The sequence below is a fragment of the Aphelocoma coerulescens genome, chromosome 9, assembly GCF_041296385.1.
Source record: "Aphelocoma coerulescens isolate FSJ_1873_10779 chromosome 9, UR_Acoe_1.0, whole genome shotgun sequence".
Taxonomy (NCBI): domain Eukaryota; kingdom Metazoa; phylum Chordata; class Aves; order Passeriformes; family Corvidae; genus Aphelocoma; species Aphelocoma coerulescens.
In genome coordinates, this window is record NC_091023.1 from 18,759,899 (window position 1) to 18,779,969 (window position 20,071).

Here is a 20,071-nt window from a genome sequence, read left to right on the forward strand (position 1 = left end):
CTCTGCTGCTCTTCTGTGAAACTTCAGAAACTTCACATCCTCAAAACTGCTCACTCAGGTGTGGGTGGGCTGCAGAGTCCTTCCTTCCTGGCACCAATGGCAAACAGGGACAGGCAGTTGCACAAGACACAAGTCTTGCTTTTAGTAAACCAGGCTAAAATAGAATCAGGCCTGATCCTCTCCTCTCACCTCACCAGGTGGAGAATCAGACCAATGGTCGTTGTCTTGAACGCAAACAGCTGCAGCCAAACCACATCTGGCTTTTCTCGCCAGCGACAGCAAAGCTCTGTGTGTGTCTTACGTTCTGGTCGTGTGTGATGAGAAGCCATTTTATTATCTATGATTTTCTTAGAGTCTTGATATTTCAAACAGGATTGGGTATGAGAAAGGCCATGTACTTCCTTTCCAAAACTACTCAAAGACTTCAGATATATGTATGATTAGAAATATATAAGAAAAAAGACCCAAAATGTGTATTTCTTCTTGCAGCTGGACTGAAATAGCTGCTAAGATTTATTCCCCCCACTTGAGAATTGGTACAGTTTGTTTTTCTTACATGATTTCCATGGTGTTGATAATGATGTATTTGTATATTGTGACTGATGAGAGATAATCAGACAGGGAAAGAGCACAGAATTACCTGTCCTTTTTTCCAGTCAAGACAGAATGTACGAATTTATTACAAGAAAAAAAGTGTGCAAAAGAACTTCCTGTAATTAGGCCATTCTGACCTGTGTAGAACCACACTTTGTTTGAAATTTATAAAAATTATAACTAGTACAAAACCCTGTGGTTGATGTCTCTATATGAAGCAACAAGTAAAATGAGATTTTTTTTTCTATTTGAGATAAATGAATATCAGTAAAGGCACATCATCAGAAAAAATCTACACATTTGTCCCATATAACTTTAATTTGTCCAACATGTGTCACAAAAGGCACAGTAGGTTTTTTTTCTCTTTTACTTATCTCCCTTAGTCATGTTCTGAGTCACTGGGACTCTTAAGAGAGCGCAAAGATTCACGCAGACAGCTCAGAGGAAGTTGTAGATGACTATAATAGTTACCCCTGAGATGCCTGCATGCCTTTGGCTACCAGTGCTTATTAGGGAGTGCTAATTGATCCAAATACAAGTTGTGGATCATGTAGCAAGGCAAGCTGGTAAAAGTGGGAATATAGAAACACAATGCAGATAGAGCAAGATGAACTAATTTCATGCAGTATCCAGATTTCCAGGGCAAACTTCACCTCACTTGACTTTGGAAGTCACTGGTGTCACTATGTTCCTGCAGTGAGTATTGGTATGAGAAAAAGAAGAATTAGGAACACACCAGCCGCCGGTGTGGGGGTTGCTTCATTCCCTGCCCCAAGCAGGCTCCTGCCAAATGCCCAGGGCAGGGAATGCACACGTGGGCAGGAGTGGGTGACGTTCTCCTGCCGCTCATCCCGGCCCCAGGAGCTGTGCAGGAGCCCTTCGTGGGGCAGAGGTGTTTGGATGCAGCACTAACAGTGACCCCCCGGCCAATCCACCTTGGACGGGAGCCCGTCTGGGGCTCTGCTCAGCCCTGTCTCACTTTCAGCAGGTGCACTGTGGAGACGGCCACACCTCTCCCTTCTGTACCTTAACAAAAGACGGAGTTTGGCCTTCAAGAAAGTACTTTCTAAAGAACACAGGACAGGCACTGATTTACAGGGTGTAACCCTCTGCTGGGGCACTTTGCACCAGGTTATCAGAGCGGGAGGGAGATGCACGAAGCTTTCCCTAGCCTTTAAGAGCCCCAGGTCCCACGTGCAGAGTGAGCCTGTCCTCCTAGTCAGCCCAGCAGTCTTTTCTCTTTCCACTTTCTCTCCTAACCATCATTTATTTCCTTCTGCGTGAGTTTACAGACGAGAGGCATCGGTCTCCCCCTCTCTCTCCACCTCCTTCTCAGCCATGTGACTGAGCACTCCCTGCATCAAGTGAAACTTTTCAGTCCGCAGGAAAGCTCGGTTTCCTGGGCAGCCGCTCCCCGGGGAGAAGCAGCACCTCTCACGCCCGCAAGCCGTGCTGGCCATGGGGAGGAGCGCACGGCAGCTCATCTCGCTGACCCTCGCCTGTGGTGAGTAACAGCATCATTTCTACCTGAAAATGGGACATTATGCCAGTTTTGTCTCCTTGCAGTCAGGACAGCACCTAACAGACTCAAAACTTTGAACTGTTTTGTTGCTAACACTAAGGGTGCTTTCAGTAAAGTCCCACTGCTAAGAAATAACCATGACTGCAGTTAATTGCAGCTGGTGTACACTTAATTTGATTTTTCCTCTGTACCTTCCTTGAACTCTCTGGTGGCATAAACTGTGTGTGAAGGAGTCAGTTCAAAGTCAGTTCAAAGCCATATTAGAAGCAGACTTTTTTGGCTTTGCTTTTCTTAAATAATTTCCAGACCTGCAGAATTAACCGAAAATCCTGAGCGAGACAAGAAGGAAAGAAAAAACTGAGGAAGCATTGCTCAAGTCATTAATTTATCTGCATTGCAAGATGCAGAGCAGGATCGGGAAAGCAGGAGTGAGGCAGGGGCTTGGAGAACACAGGCTGGGGTTTCTCTCAATGGCAAGCCCCATCAGAGTCACCATTTGATCCTTAATGCTGCTCTGTGAAAATCTGGGGAGCCACACACACGAAGGACATCTCCCAGTGCTTTAAGGCACTGCTCAACACCTGCAGCAGCACCAAACTTGCCTGGTGAAGAGGGACAGGGTGTGATTTAATCTGTGGAATGACCAAGGGTTTGAGCCGGGTATTGGGTGTGTTTTGCCATCAGCACATGGGGGTCACACAATGACCCCCCATCCCCCTCTTAGTCCATGAGCAGGGAAAGTGCCCAGGGGCTCGACCACGAGCAGCTCCTGCTGTGTCTTTCTGCTTTCCCATGCCTGCTTCATAGCCAAAGGCTGCTGAAGTAGCCCCAAAACATATAAATGAAAGGGGAGCAAGATCAGACTGAGAAGCAACACTAATAATTCAGTGGTCAGCAATCACTTTTAACCAGAAATAACTTGTTTTCTCTGATCCTTACCCGTTTTTGATCTTTCCTTTAATAATTTGTTTTAATGTTTTATTAATGTCACAAAGTCAAGTCTTTCTGTGCAGACAGGGAATTAAACATAATTAGTGCTTAAAGGATAAAGGTCAAATGGGTTGGAGGGAAGCTATGACAGTACTGAAACCTCTCAGAAAATCTTGGTGCTTTTCCAGTTCTTCAAGCAAACCAAAGCAGCCAAGGCTGGTGAGAGTGTTTTCAGTGATTACAGGAGCTGGGTCAGGTTTTGTGTCCAATCAGAATCAGTCACCTAAGCTATATGAGCATTTTGCCTGGCAGCAGAAAGCAGAACAAACCTGCTGGGCAGCAGAACAGATGAGTGTGGTTAGATGAAAAGGGGAAGAAATCCTCAGTAAAAGTTTCTATCACACACCCCAGTACAGGCTGAGAAATGGCACAGCCAGGCCATGGCACTGAGCACTCAGCTTCCCACCATAATGCCTGAAAGCAGAGGAGTGATGTTCCTTGTGACCAAAACTTGTCACCAAAACATGAAAAAGGGAACTCCAGGCCCAAACTGGGAACAGGGAATTTCTGAGAGCTGTGCTGGTCCATTTCTGAGAGTTTTGTTCTGGAGCATTGCCTGGAAGCTGCCTGGGCTCACACACAGCCCTCAGCATCTGTTACACACAATTTTGATGCTAAAGTGAGGCAAGGGGACTGCAGCTGCTTCATCTGGGAAGATACCCCCCAGGGCACTTGCATCCCTCAAGCAAAATGTTGCTTGTATGAAGTTTTGAGTTGGCTTTATAGGAGGAAAACAGAAGGAAACTCCTGGGGGGTGCAGAGCTGCCATTCCTCATGTTTCTGTGGCCTGTTTTGCTGGCAGAGCCATAAAAGTCTGTGCTGGAGGAGTTGTACTCATGGCTGCTTTCCGAGTGGTGCCAGGCTGCCAGAGAGGAATGTGGCTGTGCTGAGAAGGCACAGGGAAGCCTTTCAGGCCTCAGCTGGAGGGTAGGTCAGGGACCCATGGGCCCATCCACCCCTTCACACAGCAGAGCCACCAAAACACCTTCAGCAGCCACCCAAACACAGCCAAGGCCAATGGGTGCAGCTGGAGAGTGATCCCTGCCCATCCCTGGGAGCTGATGTGGCCAAATACCTTTGGAAAGACTGTCCAAGCCAATGGGTTCAGCAGTGTGGCCATGCACTGGCATAAGCTCCAAAATGCTTGGGAGAGCCTGGAGGAACAGTCTGGTAGTCACCCAGTGAGCAAAAGCCATGGGCCACCCCAAAGATATTTCTGGCTTTACCCCTCAGGTGACCCTGTCAGGCTGAATAGTGAAAAATAATTGGGTTGAAATGACCTTTTGAGGAGTTTTATTTTAAAGCTATGGGTGGTAATTCTAATGGCACTTAAATAATATTTCTCTCCACATCCGTGTTATCTGGTCAGTAATCAAAACCAATTTGTGAACTGAAAACGAAGACCTACAGACAATTTAGGACTCGTGTAAACTTAAATACGTGTTGTTTCACAGTCTTACAGGGGAAGAAAGAGTGAAAATTGCAACTTCTTCTTTCTTATTTTTATCATGCTGATACACTCGGATCAGCTACCCATAACTGGTGTATAGCAACTGCTCTGGCTTTCCCCTGGCCCCAGAGAAGGAGATCAGTTATCTGATAAACAGCTCTGCAGCAGCTGTGCTAAAGTGTAGGGGAAAGGGAGAAAATGAACTAAAGTGTCATATTAAGTATGCATTTTTTGGTTCATTTTGAGAAAAATCACAAATTTTTTGAGGCTTTTCAACTGTCTCGAGTTGCACTTCTTTGATGATAACAGCAAAAATGGCAGTCAAGTGTGTTCTGTACAGCACAGAGTGCACCCAGGCAATTTTAGGAGTTCCATACATCTACACTTCTGCTCTTCTCCAGCATAGCCATTTTTAAGGGAAAATTGTGGTAAGGGTTAAGATCTGTATAGCTGCTCATATGTCTTTTGATTTTTATTTTGAATTTGATTCAAAACCCAGTAGGTTTTACTATTCTTATTTAGTTTTTATATATCTTAGAATGGTGAGATTTTGTGAATTCAGCTATTATTGAAGATCTCTGTTCATGATGAGGGACAATACATAAATAAATTAATAAAGGGAAGAACTTGTGAGATTTCAGCTGTTTTCACTCTAAATGTGTCTTTGGCATTAATCTCTCCTAAAATCCCCGTCTCAGCAGTCTGTCTGCCCCAAACTTTGACACTGATTCCTGAGAAATTTCTTTGAAAGAACCAGTGTACAGTGAACTCAGACATGTTGAGGCATTCTCTGTAGAGCTGTACTGCTGGGAATATGAGCTGTCTTGGACTTCTGTGTCCCTTCTGTCTCCAAACTGGAGAATTTATCTCTGTCCTCCTGCTAATTTAGGCAGTACTGCATTTCACTACACCTAAATCTTCATGTACATCAAGGAATTCACATAAGTCAGTGATTTATGATTTCTTTTATCTTGACCTTGTCTTTCCAGAGTCTTGCTGCATACTCACAAAGACTTGAGCAGAAGAGTTGTGACATTCACGTATTCTACGATGTACTTTCCCACTTTTTGTTCACTTCTGTATTTACATTTAGGAGCCAGATTTTTTTTTCACTTCTGCAAGGGACATGTTTCTGTAAATGTTATTAGGTGGAAGCATAATTTTGGTGCCATGACTGTTTTCTGATGTGGCCCCTGGATGCTGCCCCCTGATTTTTTTTTTCTTATTTCTGAAAGCCCATCACTAAGAGGGATGGTCGTTGTTGGGGTTCTTTCAGGAGGAAGAACTTCAGGGTTCAAGCTGACATGGCTACCACAAAGCAATAAATAAATGTCAGGAATTTCCCTGTTCCCAGATTGGTTTCCCAGACTACTGTGAATCACTATAAAACCATTGCACTGCCTCACTTCCTTCACACACAAACACATCCCCTTTCCCTACACTTCGTTGGTAAGAAACCAACAACCCCTTTGCCTGTTACACCCATGTCATCTTCCTTAGACCTCGACAATTTGCTTCCAGCAAATCCTGCTGAACTACTGCCTGCAGGGAATTCTTGTGCTGCCCAGGGATTGTGCAAGGTCTGGTTCCTCAGTGTGTGGAGAGCTGGGAGCCAATGTGCTCCCACTGGAATGGGAATACTCAGAGGTGTGAAACTTGGGGGAGTGGTGCCAAGCTGTGGATAGTCCTACAGAGTGTCTGCTTTCACTCTCCTATCATGAGTGGAGCCAAATGAAGGATGAAATTCTGTCACCCATTTGATAACAAAACCAGTGCAGTTATGCTGTAATTATCAACAAGTGAAATATAAAGGTTTCTAGACCACTGATTTTAGTTTCTTTGCAGCATTTTCCTCCTGCTTTGCTGAAGCAGCCCTGGGGGTCGAACTGTCTCCAGAAACCACATCCTTCCACCAAATGGCTACTTCTGCTCAGCCACTTTCCCTTTTTCATTCTTCACCCCATCAAAGCACCACAGCTCATTTTAACAGCACAGGCCATCTTCAAACAACACCCATGAGCCACAGAACAACTGTGCAGACAACAGAGCAGCTCCAGACTACAGCATCTCCAGGCCAGGACACGGCAGCCCAAGGAGGAGCAGGCACCATAGCCACAACACCTGCAGACAACACCAGCACAGCCAGCCAGGCCACAGCCCCGGCAATGCTCTCGGTTACAGCCGCAGTGAAGAACACAACCAGCCCTTCTGTGTCCTCCACCAGGCATGGGAGGAGACCACATGTGACCACAGGAATGACAGCAGTGGCCACCAACACCTCCCTGAAAGACGAGACAGCAAGTACCCAGGGGACAGCTGCCACCACCGCCTCTGCAGCCACCACCATGCAGAGGGGCAGGTGCAGCACGCGCTCTCGGAGACAAACAACAGCCACTGGGGGTCCAACAGCCACGGCTGCCACCAGCACGACAACCACCCATGGAAGGACACAAACAGCCCCCACATCCCCTGCCAGGACAGCAAGACCCCCTCCCAGCCCGCAGCCCTCTCCCATCCCCACAGGCACCTACACCCTTTCCGATGGGAACACGACCTGCGTCAAAGCTGTCATGGGTCTGCAGCTGATGGCTCGAAATACACAACAGGTGAGGTGGAAGCTGAGCTTTGTAGTGACTTTCTTCATTAGCTGGAGTTTATTCTTCCTCTTTCCAAGCCATTTTCAGAATTAGCTTCTATGATCAGAACAAGTGGCTTGCTGCCAGTCTAAGGCCCCTCGTGTGCCACAGCATCCCAGCTGCTGTACTTTGGCCTGTGTGATGATGATGCCAGGGGGACGTAAAGGTGCTTTCTTATTTCAGTGATATTTGTGTGGGAGCAATAGTGGGGCAGGAGATCAGCCTGCAGGGTTATTTGTGCTTCCTAGAATGGGAGATCAGTTAAAATCTGTACTGACTTCAGTGAAGAGCTTGACATTGTGAGCTGCAACGAAAGCAAGGAATTGTCAGTTCACAGACTTGGATTCAGAGGTGGGTTGTCCTGATGCTGACAAAGGGACAGTTTAGGATCACGGGAACTGCCAGGTCCTGAAGAGTTGGTCCCCTCTCCTAGAAGTGATCCACTGAGAATGATTCAGCAAAAGATGGCATACAACCCAAAATGGCAATTGTGTTCCTCAGGCTTAAAGTTTTGTAGCTTCCATTAATACAACACACGGAGCTACATCCTCAGGCTCTGGAGTTCTTATGCTTGAGCCATCCCTGTTACAAATACAAATATTCATGTTTGGTATCTGCATATTTCCAACACGGGATGATTGCCTAATGTTGGTAGAAGTAATTTTCATTCCTCATCCTGGCAGAAGCCAGGCAGGGGCCAGGATTCTCAACCTTACCAGACCATAGTGAGATGTTTATAATTATATAAGGTGCTCCTTCTTTATAAATTACTTTATTTGTACTCATCTGACCCTGCTCTGAATCATATCAGTTCACTGAATGAACAGAAACCCAATATTTTCTGCCATCTTAATGCACTGGAACAGCTCAGTGATGTGACAGACAACCACCAGTGCTGGTTCACAAGTGGGGAATGACCCTGGCAGGCACCAGTTTGGCTGCCACCACCACTGGCCTGTTCATTCAGCCACATAGAGCCTGTCTGGGGGAAAAAAAACAGGCAAATCTCTGCATGTTTTAAAGTTATTAAATCTCTGCATGTTTGTTATTAAATTCCACCCTCCTCTTCATCAGCAGCCCTGCAATGTCTCTTCTCTCTACAGGAGCAGATGGAGTATGTGACTGTCAACCCCAATGCGACACAGGTATCTGGAAGCTGTGGGATGGTGCAGTCTGAGCTGAACTTAACTTTTAGTGGAGGATTTGTAAACTTCACTTTTGTAAAGGTAATTGTTGCATTTAAAGGAAACAAGTGTTTAGGACTGGGGAGCAAGAACTTAAGCTGCCTTTGATCAGCTTGAGCTGTGGGAAAAGGTGTTTTATCTATCTCTGTGCTTGTTTACCGTCTATATATAAGGCATGGTTACTCCTGTTCTTCCCAAAGGGTGAGAACCATAGAACCACAGATTAATTCAGGTTGGAAAATACCTCTGGAGGCTGCCTGGTGCAGCATCATGCTCACAGTACAACTGACTTCAGTGTTCAATCAGGTCTTGTCTGTTTGAACTTTGAATTTGGAAGTGAAGGATAAGCACAGTGCTCTGCCATCTTCTGAGAGAAAGTTACAGAGAGCAGCGTTAAAGTTGCCCATCAAGCAACACTAAGTCTAGGAATAGCCAAGCAAGATCTGAATCTCTTTTTTACACAGGTAAGTCTCATGGGAGGGAAGGTCAGAACTGCTGTTTGCATTGGAGTGGCGCAGAGGGAAAGGGTTTGGGACTGGAGTCCCTGTGCCAGAACAAGGTGTGCTGGGAGCTCACACTGTCAAGTTGCTCTCAGCCATTTGCTTTCCATAAAAGCCAGGTGGGGTTGTCAAATTCAAAGGACAGCCTGTGCAGTTTTGAGTGCCCAGGAGCCATGACACATCCACAGCTGAAGGAGCCTAATTTCATCTAATTTCTGAGTGGAAAATTCCAAACAAGTGAACTGCAACAATAAAATTGTAGATAAGTGGCGTTAAAATGCCCCACACCAGGGAGACCTACAAACACAGAAACTTGGTCAAGATGAGAGGTCTTGCTTACACAGTGGGAAAATGAGGGTTTTTTTCACATTGTATCATTAATTCCATGTTCCCCACTGGGACCACATCATCTCTGGGTGTGGCTTAACACAAGCTACTGAGAGTGCTGCAGCTTGTGTAAGCGCAGGAGAAAACCCCTGTGTGCAGCCATTCTCTTGCTAACTCAGGCATTTGAAAATTTTGGGAGGCAGCACTATTTATCTGAAAGCTGTAAAGGCTGGGTGATGATGCCTGCAGAGCTAAGACAGAATTAACACCGTGTATAAAGTAATTAATGGGCAGGGAGGAATGGACAGCAACACAGCCTGGGTTGGATCCCATCACAATCTGGGAAGTGTAATGTGCATCAAGGCCATGTCCTGGAGGTTCACAGCAGCTGAGAGCTGCATCTGGCCATCACTGCTGTTCTGTGTCCTTCAATTAATCAAGCTAAAGTGTCAGTCTTGCAGCCTCGTTCCAAGCTCAAATTACAGGCGATTAAGAAAAGTACAAATGGTTAATCAGTCATTTTCATAGAGTCCAAGAGAGAACAGCAAATTATACCCCACATGTGTCATTAATTCTTGAACAGAGAAAATATTTCAATTAGTAATCATCTTTATTTTAGCTTATGGCAAAAAGTTTTCTAAGAGCTACAGAGAAAAAGTGACGTAAAAAATGAAGGAGCTGTTTTAAAACGAAGGATCAGTTCAGACTGAGTGTTTGCTTTAAATGTGTGCTTCCTGCAACAAGAGGAACATTTATGGTGTTACAAGAATCCTTAGAGAAAGGCTGGGGATTCAAGTACCCGTAAAAGCCCCAGGTTGCAGCAGTGCTAAGGAGAGTGATGCAAACCTTTAGGAGGTGCTTGACCTGTCTTGCCCTGAAAAAGGTGGTTTTTGGCACAGCATTAGACAATCCACCCTCCACTTAAAGATAAGCCTCAAGAGCATAGCAGGGCTCAGCTTGGACTGCTTTGAAATTCAAGTTAATAAGAAATGAGTTTGCTGCTGGCTTTTTGTGTTTGGTCCCTGCAGCCTGTCTCGGTGCTTTGAAGCTGGAGTGCTCCAGCAGTGGCACTTGCGGCTGTCCCTGGTGGGAGAGGAGCTGGCTCAGGCCCCGGGGCTGGGGTGGCAGAGGAGAGGGGCTGGTTCAGTGCTCACCACTCCAGTGGCCTCTCTGAAGGGCTTGAAAAAAGGAAGTTGTGTAACCAACCCACAAGATGTGAAGTAGGAGCAGGTGTTTTCCCCTAGCAAAGTTTTTAACTGTGGCCAAACAGAAAGAAGCACTGCCACGCAAAAATGGTCATATTTCACCTATTTATGTCTTTCAGTTGGAAAAATGCTGAGAACCTCTTCTCTGGTATATTTCTTTCTTCAATTTTCCCTCTCCATCCTACCAGTTTTTAACTGGGTGCACAGGAGACATTCATGTCTGCTGCCATTTATCCACCAGCTGCACTCACCAGTCCCTGTGTACACACAGCAGGAATTAAACTGGGTAGCAGGGCTGCTGCATGAGGCATCACATTATGCTCCAACACTGCTACCAGAGGGAAGCTCCCAAGGCTGGCTCTCACCCTGTGACACGCCAGGGGAGGGCAGTGTCCAGGCTGCACCAGGGTTTCAAGGCATGCAGGTAGGACACCTGGCTGGAAATTTTGTTCTGTGCTGTTGTCCCAGGTGCTTTCTGTGCCAGCAGTCTTCCTACTTTTGGTTATCACAAGTATCTTGTGAGTGTCCACCTTGAGCAGTTTGTGTAAAATGACACCTTCACGGTCCCATTTCACTGAACTGAGCAGAATTGGTGATGCAGGTGAGAATTGGAAAAGAAAAATACATCCAAGAGAGTTGGTACTTGAGTCTCAAAGGTGATGCTTTACAAAGTATTTCTTTGGGAATATCTTTGTGACCATTTTGCTGCGGTGAGCTGTGTTTCTTTCCCCTGCAGATACATGTATGTATTATGAATAAAGATGTATCTTCTTTTGCAGCAAGCTCCAAGTTACTCTGTCACTAAAATTGAGAGCAGAATACAGTTATCTTCTGAAGGTCAGTGATTTTACCCTGTCCTAATTTCAGATCAAGCTGTTCTGGGTGTGGGATAAGCTTTCATGTCTTTAAAACACTGGATTTTGCAAGTATGTGTTTTATCAAGCTTTCAATGTATCATTCATCTAAATCTTATAGTATAAAAGTGGAAGGGAAGGGACCCAGCTGCAGTTATGTCACTATTATTACACTGTCTTTTTGATCTCAAAAGCTTTTCCTGCCCCACTCTTTTGGAATAGAGATTACTGTGAGAATTCTAACCCCCTCTTGCAGACTCAATTTTGTTAAAATGTGATTTGAGGAAGCATCTGAAATTTTAGCTGCTTTTTCAGACCTAAGCTCAGCTGAGTCACCCATTGATAGTTAATGCACTCATTTAAACATATAAGAAGAATAAGTGATAGTTTATGGAGAAAATGTCCATGCTTTAGTAACCACTGGGACCATTTTACCTCAGAAAGATGTTGGTTCCAGCGGAGTTAGTGTGGATTCTCATCTGTCTCTCTCTGGCTTCCAGCTATGCTTTACTATGCAGCCCTAAATGAGAAGCTGTTCACTACAAAGCTGGGGAATTCCTTTAAGTGTGCCAGCAGGCAAACCTTCACCTTGGAGAGGAACTTCCAGATCCTCTTTGTTCATATGCAGCTGCAGGCGTTTGACATTGTCGGTAACCAGTTTGGAAAAGGTGAGTAGGATACTTTTCCACCCTTCCCAGACCTGCATGTCAGCACTCTGGTAGCCCGATGGATGTAATCTGCTAAATTATATCCATACACATGGACTGAACCTACAGCACAACCACAGCTTTGTATCTGTTCCCAAATAATGTAACCTGCCCACTGCTGTTTTCTCAATCTTTCCTGAGTAATATCCAACACAGTGGTAATACCTATAGAGGATGGAAAAATATCTTTCCCCCCTGAATTCAGCACCTTCTGTTTCACCTTCTTGTTAAAAATGTTTAACTCTACAGCCACAATTTTCTTTTTCATCCATTTTCTCCTGGAACAAGCAGAGGTGTGTTCACCACCAATGCACTGCCCAAACCCTCAGCGTGTAAAGTTCATTTCCAGGTCACTGTTCTCAGTATAGTCAGATTTTAGCTATTTTTAAAGGCTCCTGATACTCACGTTGTCCCACAATTGCAGCAGCAAAACTGCCAGCTAATAAGGGATATTTATGAATGCAGGATGATATTTTCAGAGCAGCTGTGTCTAGACATGATGAATGGTGCTTCTGAGGAGGAGCACAACTGGCCCACTCCCAGCTTCAGAATTAAACGTGATGCTCATCTCTTCAGTTTGTCTTTTCTTGGAGAAGTGCCACAAAGAGGCAACCAGGTATCTCAATAAAAGACAAAGACAGACCAGAGAGAGGGATTAAGTGGAACCCTGTGGTCTCTTTCAAGTTGTCCATCTTCTCATTTCTGTGGCTTCCTCTCAGGGCTTTTCCATACAAGAACTCAGGTGCACAGAAGGGCTGACCAGCTCTCCAGCCCTTCAGATGCAGTAATAAAACTGTAAATAATAAAAAAAGAGAGAATTCTCTTCTGCCACTTGCCTTTCTGTGTGCTTACAAAATACTGCCCCTGTATTCTTTTTACTTTAGATCTGTCCTTTGACTCAGTTTGGCTCTGTTTGACCAATTCTTCTTCTGTTAGGACACCATCTTGGTTACCTTTTTCATTCTAAAAGGAATATAATGGGAAACATTTGGGCTTTTTAAAGACATGGTTCTTCTCCACACTGAGAATTTAATCTATGCTGTCAGTCTCATGAAGAATTTTTTCATGGGATAACACTGAGCTGGAAGAACTCATGGGATCCCATCTGGTCCCCTCATTCCCATTCAAATGTGTACAATGAATGATCTTAGTTATGGGACTAGGTATGGCCTCACCTCACCTGAGAAAGATGCTCTCTGTCTCTCCCTCTCTCTCTCCTCCAAGTCAGACTAATCTCTGCTAGTCAATACCATATAAAAATTTAAATTAGTTTTGCTCTTAGTCAGAGAGCTGAGAAAGCAGCTCCCACCTCTGAAATAATTCCCCTGTGGCTACAAAAGAGTCATGAAACTGTTGTGTATTGGCTGCATATGCAGATTCTGAAGGAGAAAATCCCCTGTGAAGGAATGACTAAACACATCACCAGGCATCTCTCTTCGGGTGTCTTGAGACTGATAGTTTCACTTCTGTTGCTCCTGATTTGCTTATCTTTAAATGGGGAAGAAAAAGAAAACAGTAATGGTCACTGGTTTCAAGTTCTTTACAATTTTGTACAGTGTGCAGCAGTGTTTATCAATAGCTTGATCTGTTTGAGTCTGGAAATCTGTAAAAGGGCCTTCTGTTCTTCAGTGCATCAGAAACAATTCCTAGAGTTCAATCCTTCATTCCCAATGTTTCCTCAAAACAAAATGGCCAATTCAAACATCTCTGGCTTTCACAACACTTAGATGCAAATACTTTTCCGCTCATTTAACAGCAGGTTACATTAACCAGACAGAGCTTTCAAAAGGCAACCTCTAGTTGAATGCTCATGCCTTTGGCTTTGTGGCATTGCATCACTGTCTGGATTAGAGCAGAAGAGGATCAGACTTTGGGAAGAGCCATGTGGAGGCTCTGGAGCTGTGCCATGATGTCATGCACTCCACATGTTCCTTGGGCTCACTGCCCACTGTCAGTGAAAAGATTTCCATGGGGGAAAAGCCCAAGCTAAGCTACAACTTGTGCCAGCATAGTCATGGAATAACACTCGAGGCTTTTATCTCAGAGCGCTGTTGAAACCTGCCTCAGAACAGTCACAGGGAGTGAGAGTGGCACAGGGTGTCGGATCTCCCTCATATCCTGGCTATAAACTGGATTTACTGCTGAGCTGGGATGTACTGTGGGGTTTAGCTGAGCACGCTGCCCTGCTTAGAGAGCAGTTTGCTCTGCAGGTGCTACTCACAGCAGCATGACAAAGGTCTGTCTTTCCCAGAGCCCGAGGAAAGACCATTCCTGTAGATCTGATGGAAGATACAGGTCTGATCCGATTCTGGGATAACACATTAGTGGTCATTCCCAGACACTGCCTTCACTCCCAGGGCTACACTTGTATTTTGAATTTGAGACTGATCCTGCCATTGTTACTGGTAAAATTTTCCATTTCTGTCAGTGGCCCATGTGGTGTGGTCTCTCCATAGGAAAGCTGCCAATTTACCTCAGTCTAGACGTTCACTTTTAACTAATGAGTTTCTGTTTAATCAGAGGATGACTTGAATATTCATTTGGGTAGGAACTGGCTGAGGAAGTCAGGATTTGCCCTCTCTGTAGCTAAGAGGTATGTTTGGAGTGATATCTTTGGATGGTCTTCCAAAGATTTGATTTGTGTCAGAACCTTTTCTGATATCATCATATGTACAACAAAATTGCAATGGTGCTGCTAAAGCAACTCCCTGGACTATGGCCAAGGCTTCTGCCTCCCTAATCTCTGGATGTTCTGAGTTAATCACCATTATCCACAAATACTTTGAATTAAACAGAGAGAACAATTAGAATTTGATTTTTCTTAGGAAACACTGACTTAACAAGGATCCTTGCTGCACTGATGATGTGCTGGACTATGGGCTTCTGTCTCTGGCCTGATCCTTTTCACTGGGAAGAAGCAATCAGATGTCACACAGAGCAGTTTTCAACCATGCAGGATGTGTCTTGCGCTTTATTTTCAGACTGGGACTTTGTATTGTGATGTTCCCCATCTGCTTTTGGCAAGAAAGCTCCTGCTGTGTGTGTGCTGAAACAATTCCTGTAGACATGAGGGAGCAGAACAACTTTAGGGAAGTATGGAGCTACTGCAGAAGGGGCAAGGAGGGTTTTCTTGAGATAAGGCTCACCACAGATTAAAAATGTAGTAGGTATAGCTCAGGAAAAATAAAGAGAAAACAAAAGAAAGCAAGGGTTTGAGAACTTCTGGTTTGTATTTACCAACTTTTCTGGAATACAGATGTATAGTCTAGGAGTATGGTGTTCTGCTATAACATTCTCTGATCTCCTTTTCTTTTCAGAAGAAGAATGTTTTCCTGATAGAAACAGCAAAGCAGCTCCCATTGCATTGTGCCTGAGTATCCTGGGATTGTTTGTCATTGTGCTTGCCACCTTTCTGATCTCCAGAAGAAAGCCACGTAGAGGATATGAACGCATCTGAGGTGCGCTTGTACTTCCAAATGTGTGCAGCAAGCAGAGAAGTCACAGGAGTTTTTGCTTCTGCCTGGCAATCTCCCTGCCCTGAAGCCACATTTTTAAGTGAGATGACACCATGTGTTTACAGCTAATGAATGTTTCTGGAAGGAGTTTCTTTAAGGTGGGAAGGACTTTCTACTTTAGGCTATTCTTAGCATCTAATTTAGATGTATTCCAGATGACAAAAATGAGGACCCAATTTCTCTGTGTTATCAACAAAGGAGGTCATTCAGATCACCTAAGCCAGATTCCTAAAAATAGCTTAAAGCAAGCAGGATCACTATCCCCTAGAAAATCCGTCAGGTTTGTTAATGACAGTGTTTAGTTTTATTAAAATATAGAAGTCTGACCTTCAGGTGAATAAACCAGAGGCCCACAGCTACAGACAGCCCTGCTAAGTAAGAGCTCACTGAAAGCTTTTTTAGGAACACGGTGCACGCCAAAATCTCAGGTGAAGTGTCAGTGTGACTCCACTCACAAGCAAGTTCTCACCAGTCCTACAACAGTCACACTTCCTAAGTGCTTGGGGTTTTCTTACTAAGCCCTTTGCAAAGACACAGTGGTAATTGTGACTCTTATGCTGGAGCTTAATATATCATGGTCTTGTGAGAGCTCAGGAATCCCTCATATCCTGTTCAGACATGGACCTGTCACAGTGACCACAATGAGCCCAGGAAATGCCCCTCTACTGGGGCAGCATGGTGGTCTCTTAATCCAGGAAGATGCCACACTCACTGGAAATGCCTGGGATTAAGTAACCACCATTGGGGCAGACCTGCACGAGGTCCATGAGGAATGGAAATCCACTGATTCTGTATGGTCAAGGCTTCTGTGGGAAATAAAAGCTTGCACAGGCCTTGGACAAACTCTCTGCTCAAAAGTGAGTGTTCTCCAGTGTGCTCACAGCTGAGCAGCTGGGTTTTCATATGGAAATAATGTGGAGTTCCTTTAAAGCACACTGATACACTGTAGTCTATTTCCTGCTAAACCAATGATGAAGGCATGAGAACAGTAATTGCTTTCGAGATTTAAGTCCAGCTCACATTCTTTGTTGTAACAAGGAAAAGCTGCTTGTCACAAAAGATTTACAAAGCTAAACATAGGCACAAATGTGCACATAAACACACACATACATGTGCACATGCCACACAATCTGCTCACTGAAGCAAATTACATCAAGATGATAAGAAATTATGTATAAAAACATTTGCAAAAGAGAAGATCATATTAAATAAGAGCACACTTCCCCCAAGGAGTTAGGGTAATGGCTTAAATTTTACTAATAAAAGTTTGGTCTGGAAAAGGACTGTGGAATGGCACTCATGAAACAAAAGAAAGACTGAATTCATATGCAAAAATGCCTTGACAGTTTAATCTTTATCTAAACAAAATGGAAATGCTGGGAGCTAATTTAATTTCCATGAATAGTGGCCCAAATCCTGTGCAGTTATCAGTGGTGATGGAACCTCACTGGATTTTCACTGTGTAAAACTGATGGTTATGTCTTGTCAGATATTCCCTTAAGTATTTTAAAAATACTTTTGATATTTTACTAGTATTTAACCATTGCAAGTTTACTTATTTAAATGTAGAAAGAAAAGAAATCCTTCCAATCCATGAATTAATTAGAGGTGTTGGTCTGTGTGAAGTAGGAAACATGGCCATACTGTTCTATAATCAATATAATATGTAGCAGTGGAAGTAATTAACATTCTCTAGAAATGTTCCCTTTGAATCTGAATGAAACAACAAATAAGAAAGATAAAGACAATTTTGAAGCACTTTTACACTTGGAGAAACATGAGAACAAAGAACCAGCTGTGAGCACAGGAACAGATGAATACATTTATAAGGTGAAACGGCACAAGAAATGGGACACCAAACTTTCAAACCTTGAATATAGACACGGTGATTTGAACTATATTCAGTTGAATACTCAAATTGAAATGTAAGTATTTCAATTTCTGTTTTGTAAAGGGCTCCAGCACTATTCATAATGGTTAGTGAGCTTTATCGAGCTCATTTTCCCTTCCTCCTTCCCCCCTTAGCAGACAAGCAGCCACTGGACTCAGATTTGGGCCTAATAAGATCCCTCTAATTCTCAGGGTTACCTAATAATATGAATCTGTTGTATAGAAAGCAGATTTTTATACTCAATTAAAGCATTCACTTTTAAGAAAAAAATGGGGTGTCTGGGAGGAAAGGTAAATGTATGAAGAGCTTCCATTTGAAAATGAGCCTGTGCCTGCAGTAGGGATGTCACTGTCCCAGACTGCTACATGTGGACATTTTAACAAAAGCTGCCTTAAAAGCTCAGCACATGGTCTGACCCTAAGCTGTTCTGCCCAGGGATCAGTAGACATCTTCCCCTTGTCAAAGGCGGGTCCCATTTCACACGTTCTTTGGATTGGTCAGTTGTGTGATCTGTGTTATTTCTACTGACACGGATACAGCATTTGCTTGTTCTGTTCTGAAAATTTGCTTTATGTTAATATTCAGTCTTTTAAAAAAGTTTGATATCAGCATGAGGACAGAAAAGAGTTACTAATGACTGCTAATTCTGTGTTTAATATTGTGACGCCTGGCATTTTTACCAGTGATGCACAATTAATGTTTTTCCCCATAGCTTTTTTTCTTTCTACAGGGAATCAACCTGTTGGTATGGAACAATGTTTGGATTCAGATTTACCTGATTTGTTCTTATGCTTTTGCTTGCTGTTTTTTGTTTGCTATTTTTATGAAGCTGCATTCTGAACGATACTCTGGGCTTGCTCTAACTGACACAGGTGAAGTGCACGTGGTGCAAACCAATAAAACAACTGGATGCTCCCAGGAAATGCTGCCAACATGCAGCAAAATTCATCCAATGGAGTTAGTGCTTGATAGTAGTAAAGCATCCATTGGAGAACTCGTTACTGCATCAGGAGATCCCAGCCTGGAAGTGCAACCATTTTCCCAGCTGTGGCCCAGCCTGCATCCCGTCACCTCCATCCCTGATCCCAAAACCCAACCAGCCTGCAGCAGGGATGTGTCAGCACAGCAGCATAGCAAGGAGTATTGCGTCTCCAAATTCAACGCTGAGTTAGAATCAGACAGGCCAGCTGCTCCCTGAGCTGCCATGTGCAGCTTTAAAAGCTGATGCCTGTATTTATTTTCTGCCAGAATTTAGGAATATATTTAGCTGGTACTTTTTTATCTAATGGAGTGGTTTTTAGGTCTCCCTCTCATTGGGAAGACTCTAGAGGGGTAATTGGTCTTGGGTGTTGCCAGACTTGCTCTTTTAAACTTCTTGTCTGAAGAAACATCTTGAGCAAAAAGTCCCTAAAAGAACACCGTACAAAAAGAGGATATTTGGTAAACTACTTGCACACTAGGTGGGCCATAGTGGTTATACTGTGGGTAGCAGGGCAGTTTTGTCTGCTGTGGGAGGAGACAAGGCTGCAGCTGGGTCCCAGAGTGACTTAGCAGCCCCAGCTCACTTCTTTCCCCAGCTGCAGACTCAGATCAATCCAGCCTTGAACCAGAAGGTGCTGATCAGGATGATGTGGTGCATCGATGGTGTGATGCATCCACCAGGGAAGTAAAGCTTAACTTCTGTGCAAGCATGTGCTGGTCAGGAGGCAGTGGGGCCATCCCAGGGACTAGGACGTGGGCACATCCTCACATCTCCATATCCTGATGGCTCCCTGGTCCTCTGCTGCAGCTCTCATGCCAGACCATCCCTTGTGATCTCTCATACACCCAAGACAAAATGGGTGCATCCCCGGAGCACGATGATGTCACACTTAGACAAGTCACTGAGGAGTTTATAAAGCAAGGTTTAGTTTCTTTCAGTCCATTTTGTTCTCTTATGGACAAGCCCAAGTTAAGAAACACCTGTTAATTCAGTTGAAAGGGGAAGGGAGATTAGATTGGCGTCTTGAGTGTCTGAACGTGGCTTGGCTGATCACTTCCAGCTTGCTATAATGTAAAGCTGCTAAAAATAACTTGCTATGAGAAAATATGCTCTTTATTTTTCTATTACTGGTGTTTCTATAATAAAGGCTGTATTTAGTCATTAGAGTGTGCGTTGCTGTGCAATGATTTAACTCTGAAATAGCTGAGTGAGTCTCACATGTTGTGCTGTTCATGAAGCAAAGGTTGTTAGATGGACCGCAGGAAAGCAGAAGACATGGTAAAGATGGGGAAGAAAAACCAATCTCTCTGCTGCCAGCAGCTGCTTGAGGAACTTGGCTGTTGGAGAAGTGCCAGTGAGGGCAGCAGAGGGGTCATAACTTCCCTCAGGAATAAAATACCAGAATTATGCTTCACTTCATTTCTGGTGTCAGTGCACATCACTACATGATGGATAATTTAATGTCACAAGCTGAAAACTTTGCAAGCCCCTTGATTTGCCCTTCAGAAGAAAACCAGGGCTGCCTGGAGAGCAGAGGCAGTTTGCTCTGCCCTTTGGCACTTGCCTGGCCTGGTACAATGTTAAATTTGGTGCCAGGTTTGCACCTATTTAAGTTGGCAAGATTCCTCACTTGTTCATATTCTAGAAGCTGGGCTGATAAATACACACTTGTGTATGTGATGTAGGCCCTCAAAGGCTGCTGGTGTCTCAAAAT

The 20,071-nt window shown here is 44.2% G+C and overlaps 1 protein-coding gene across 1 annotated transcript; it reads left to right on the forward strand.

Annotated features, from left to right (window-relative positions):
* The first annotated feature begins 2,017 nt into the window (after positions 1-2,017).
* On the forward strand, positions 2,018-19,523 carry LAMP3 (lysosomal associated membrane protein 3). The gene is made up of 6 exons (XM_069024103.1): positions 2,018-2,098; positions 6,402-7,162; positions 8,296-8,418; positions 11,188-11,245; positions 11,763-11,930; positions 15,287-19,523. Exons 1-6 carry the CDS (start codon positions 2,053-2,055, stop codon positions 15,424-15,426), a joined length of 1,296 nt encoding a protein of 431 aa, XP_068880204.1. The 5' UTR covers positions 2,018-2,052; the 3' UTR covers positions 15,427-19,523.
* Positions 19,524-20,071: the final 548 nt, after the last annotated feature.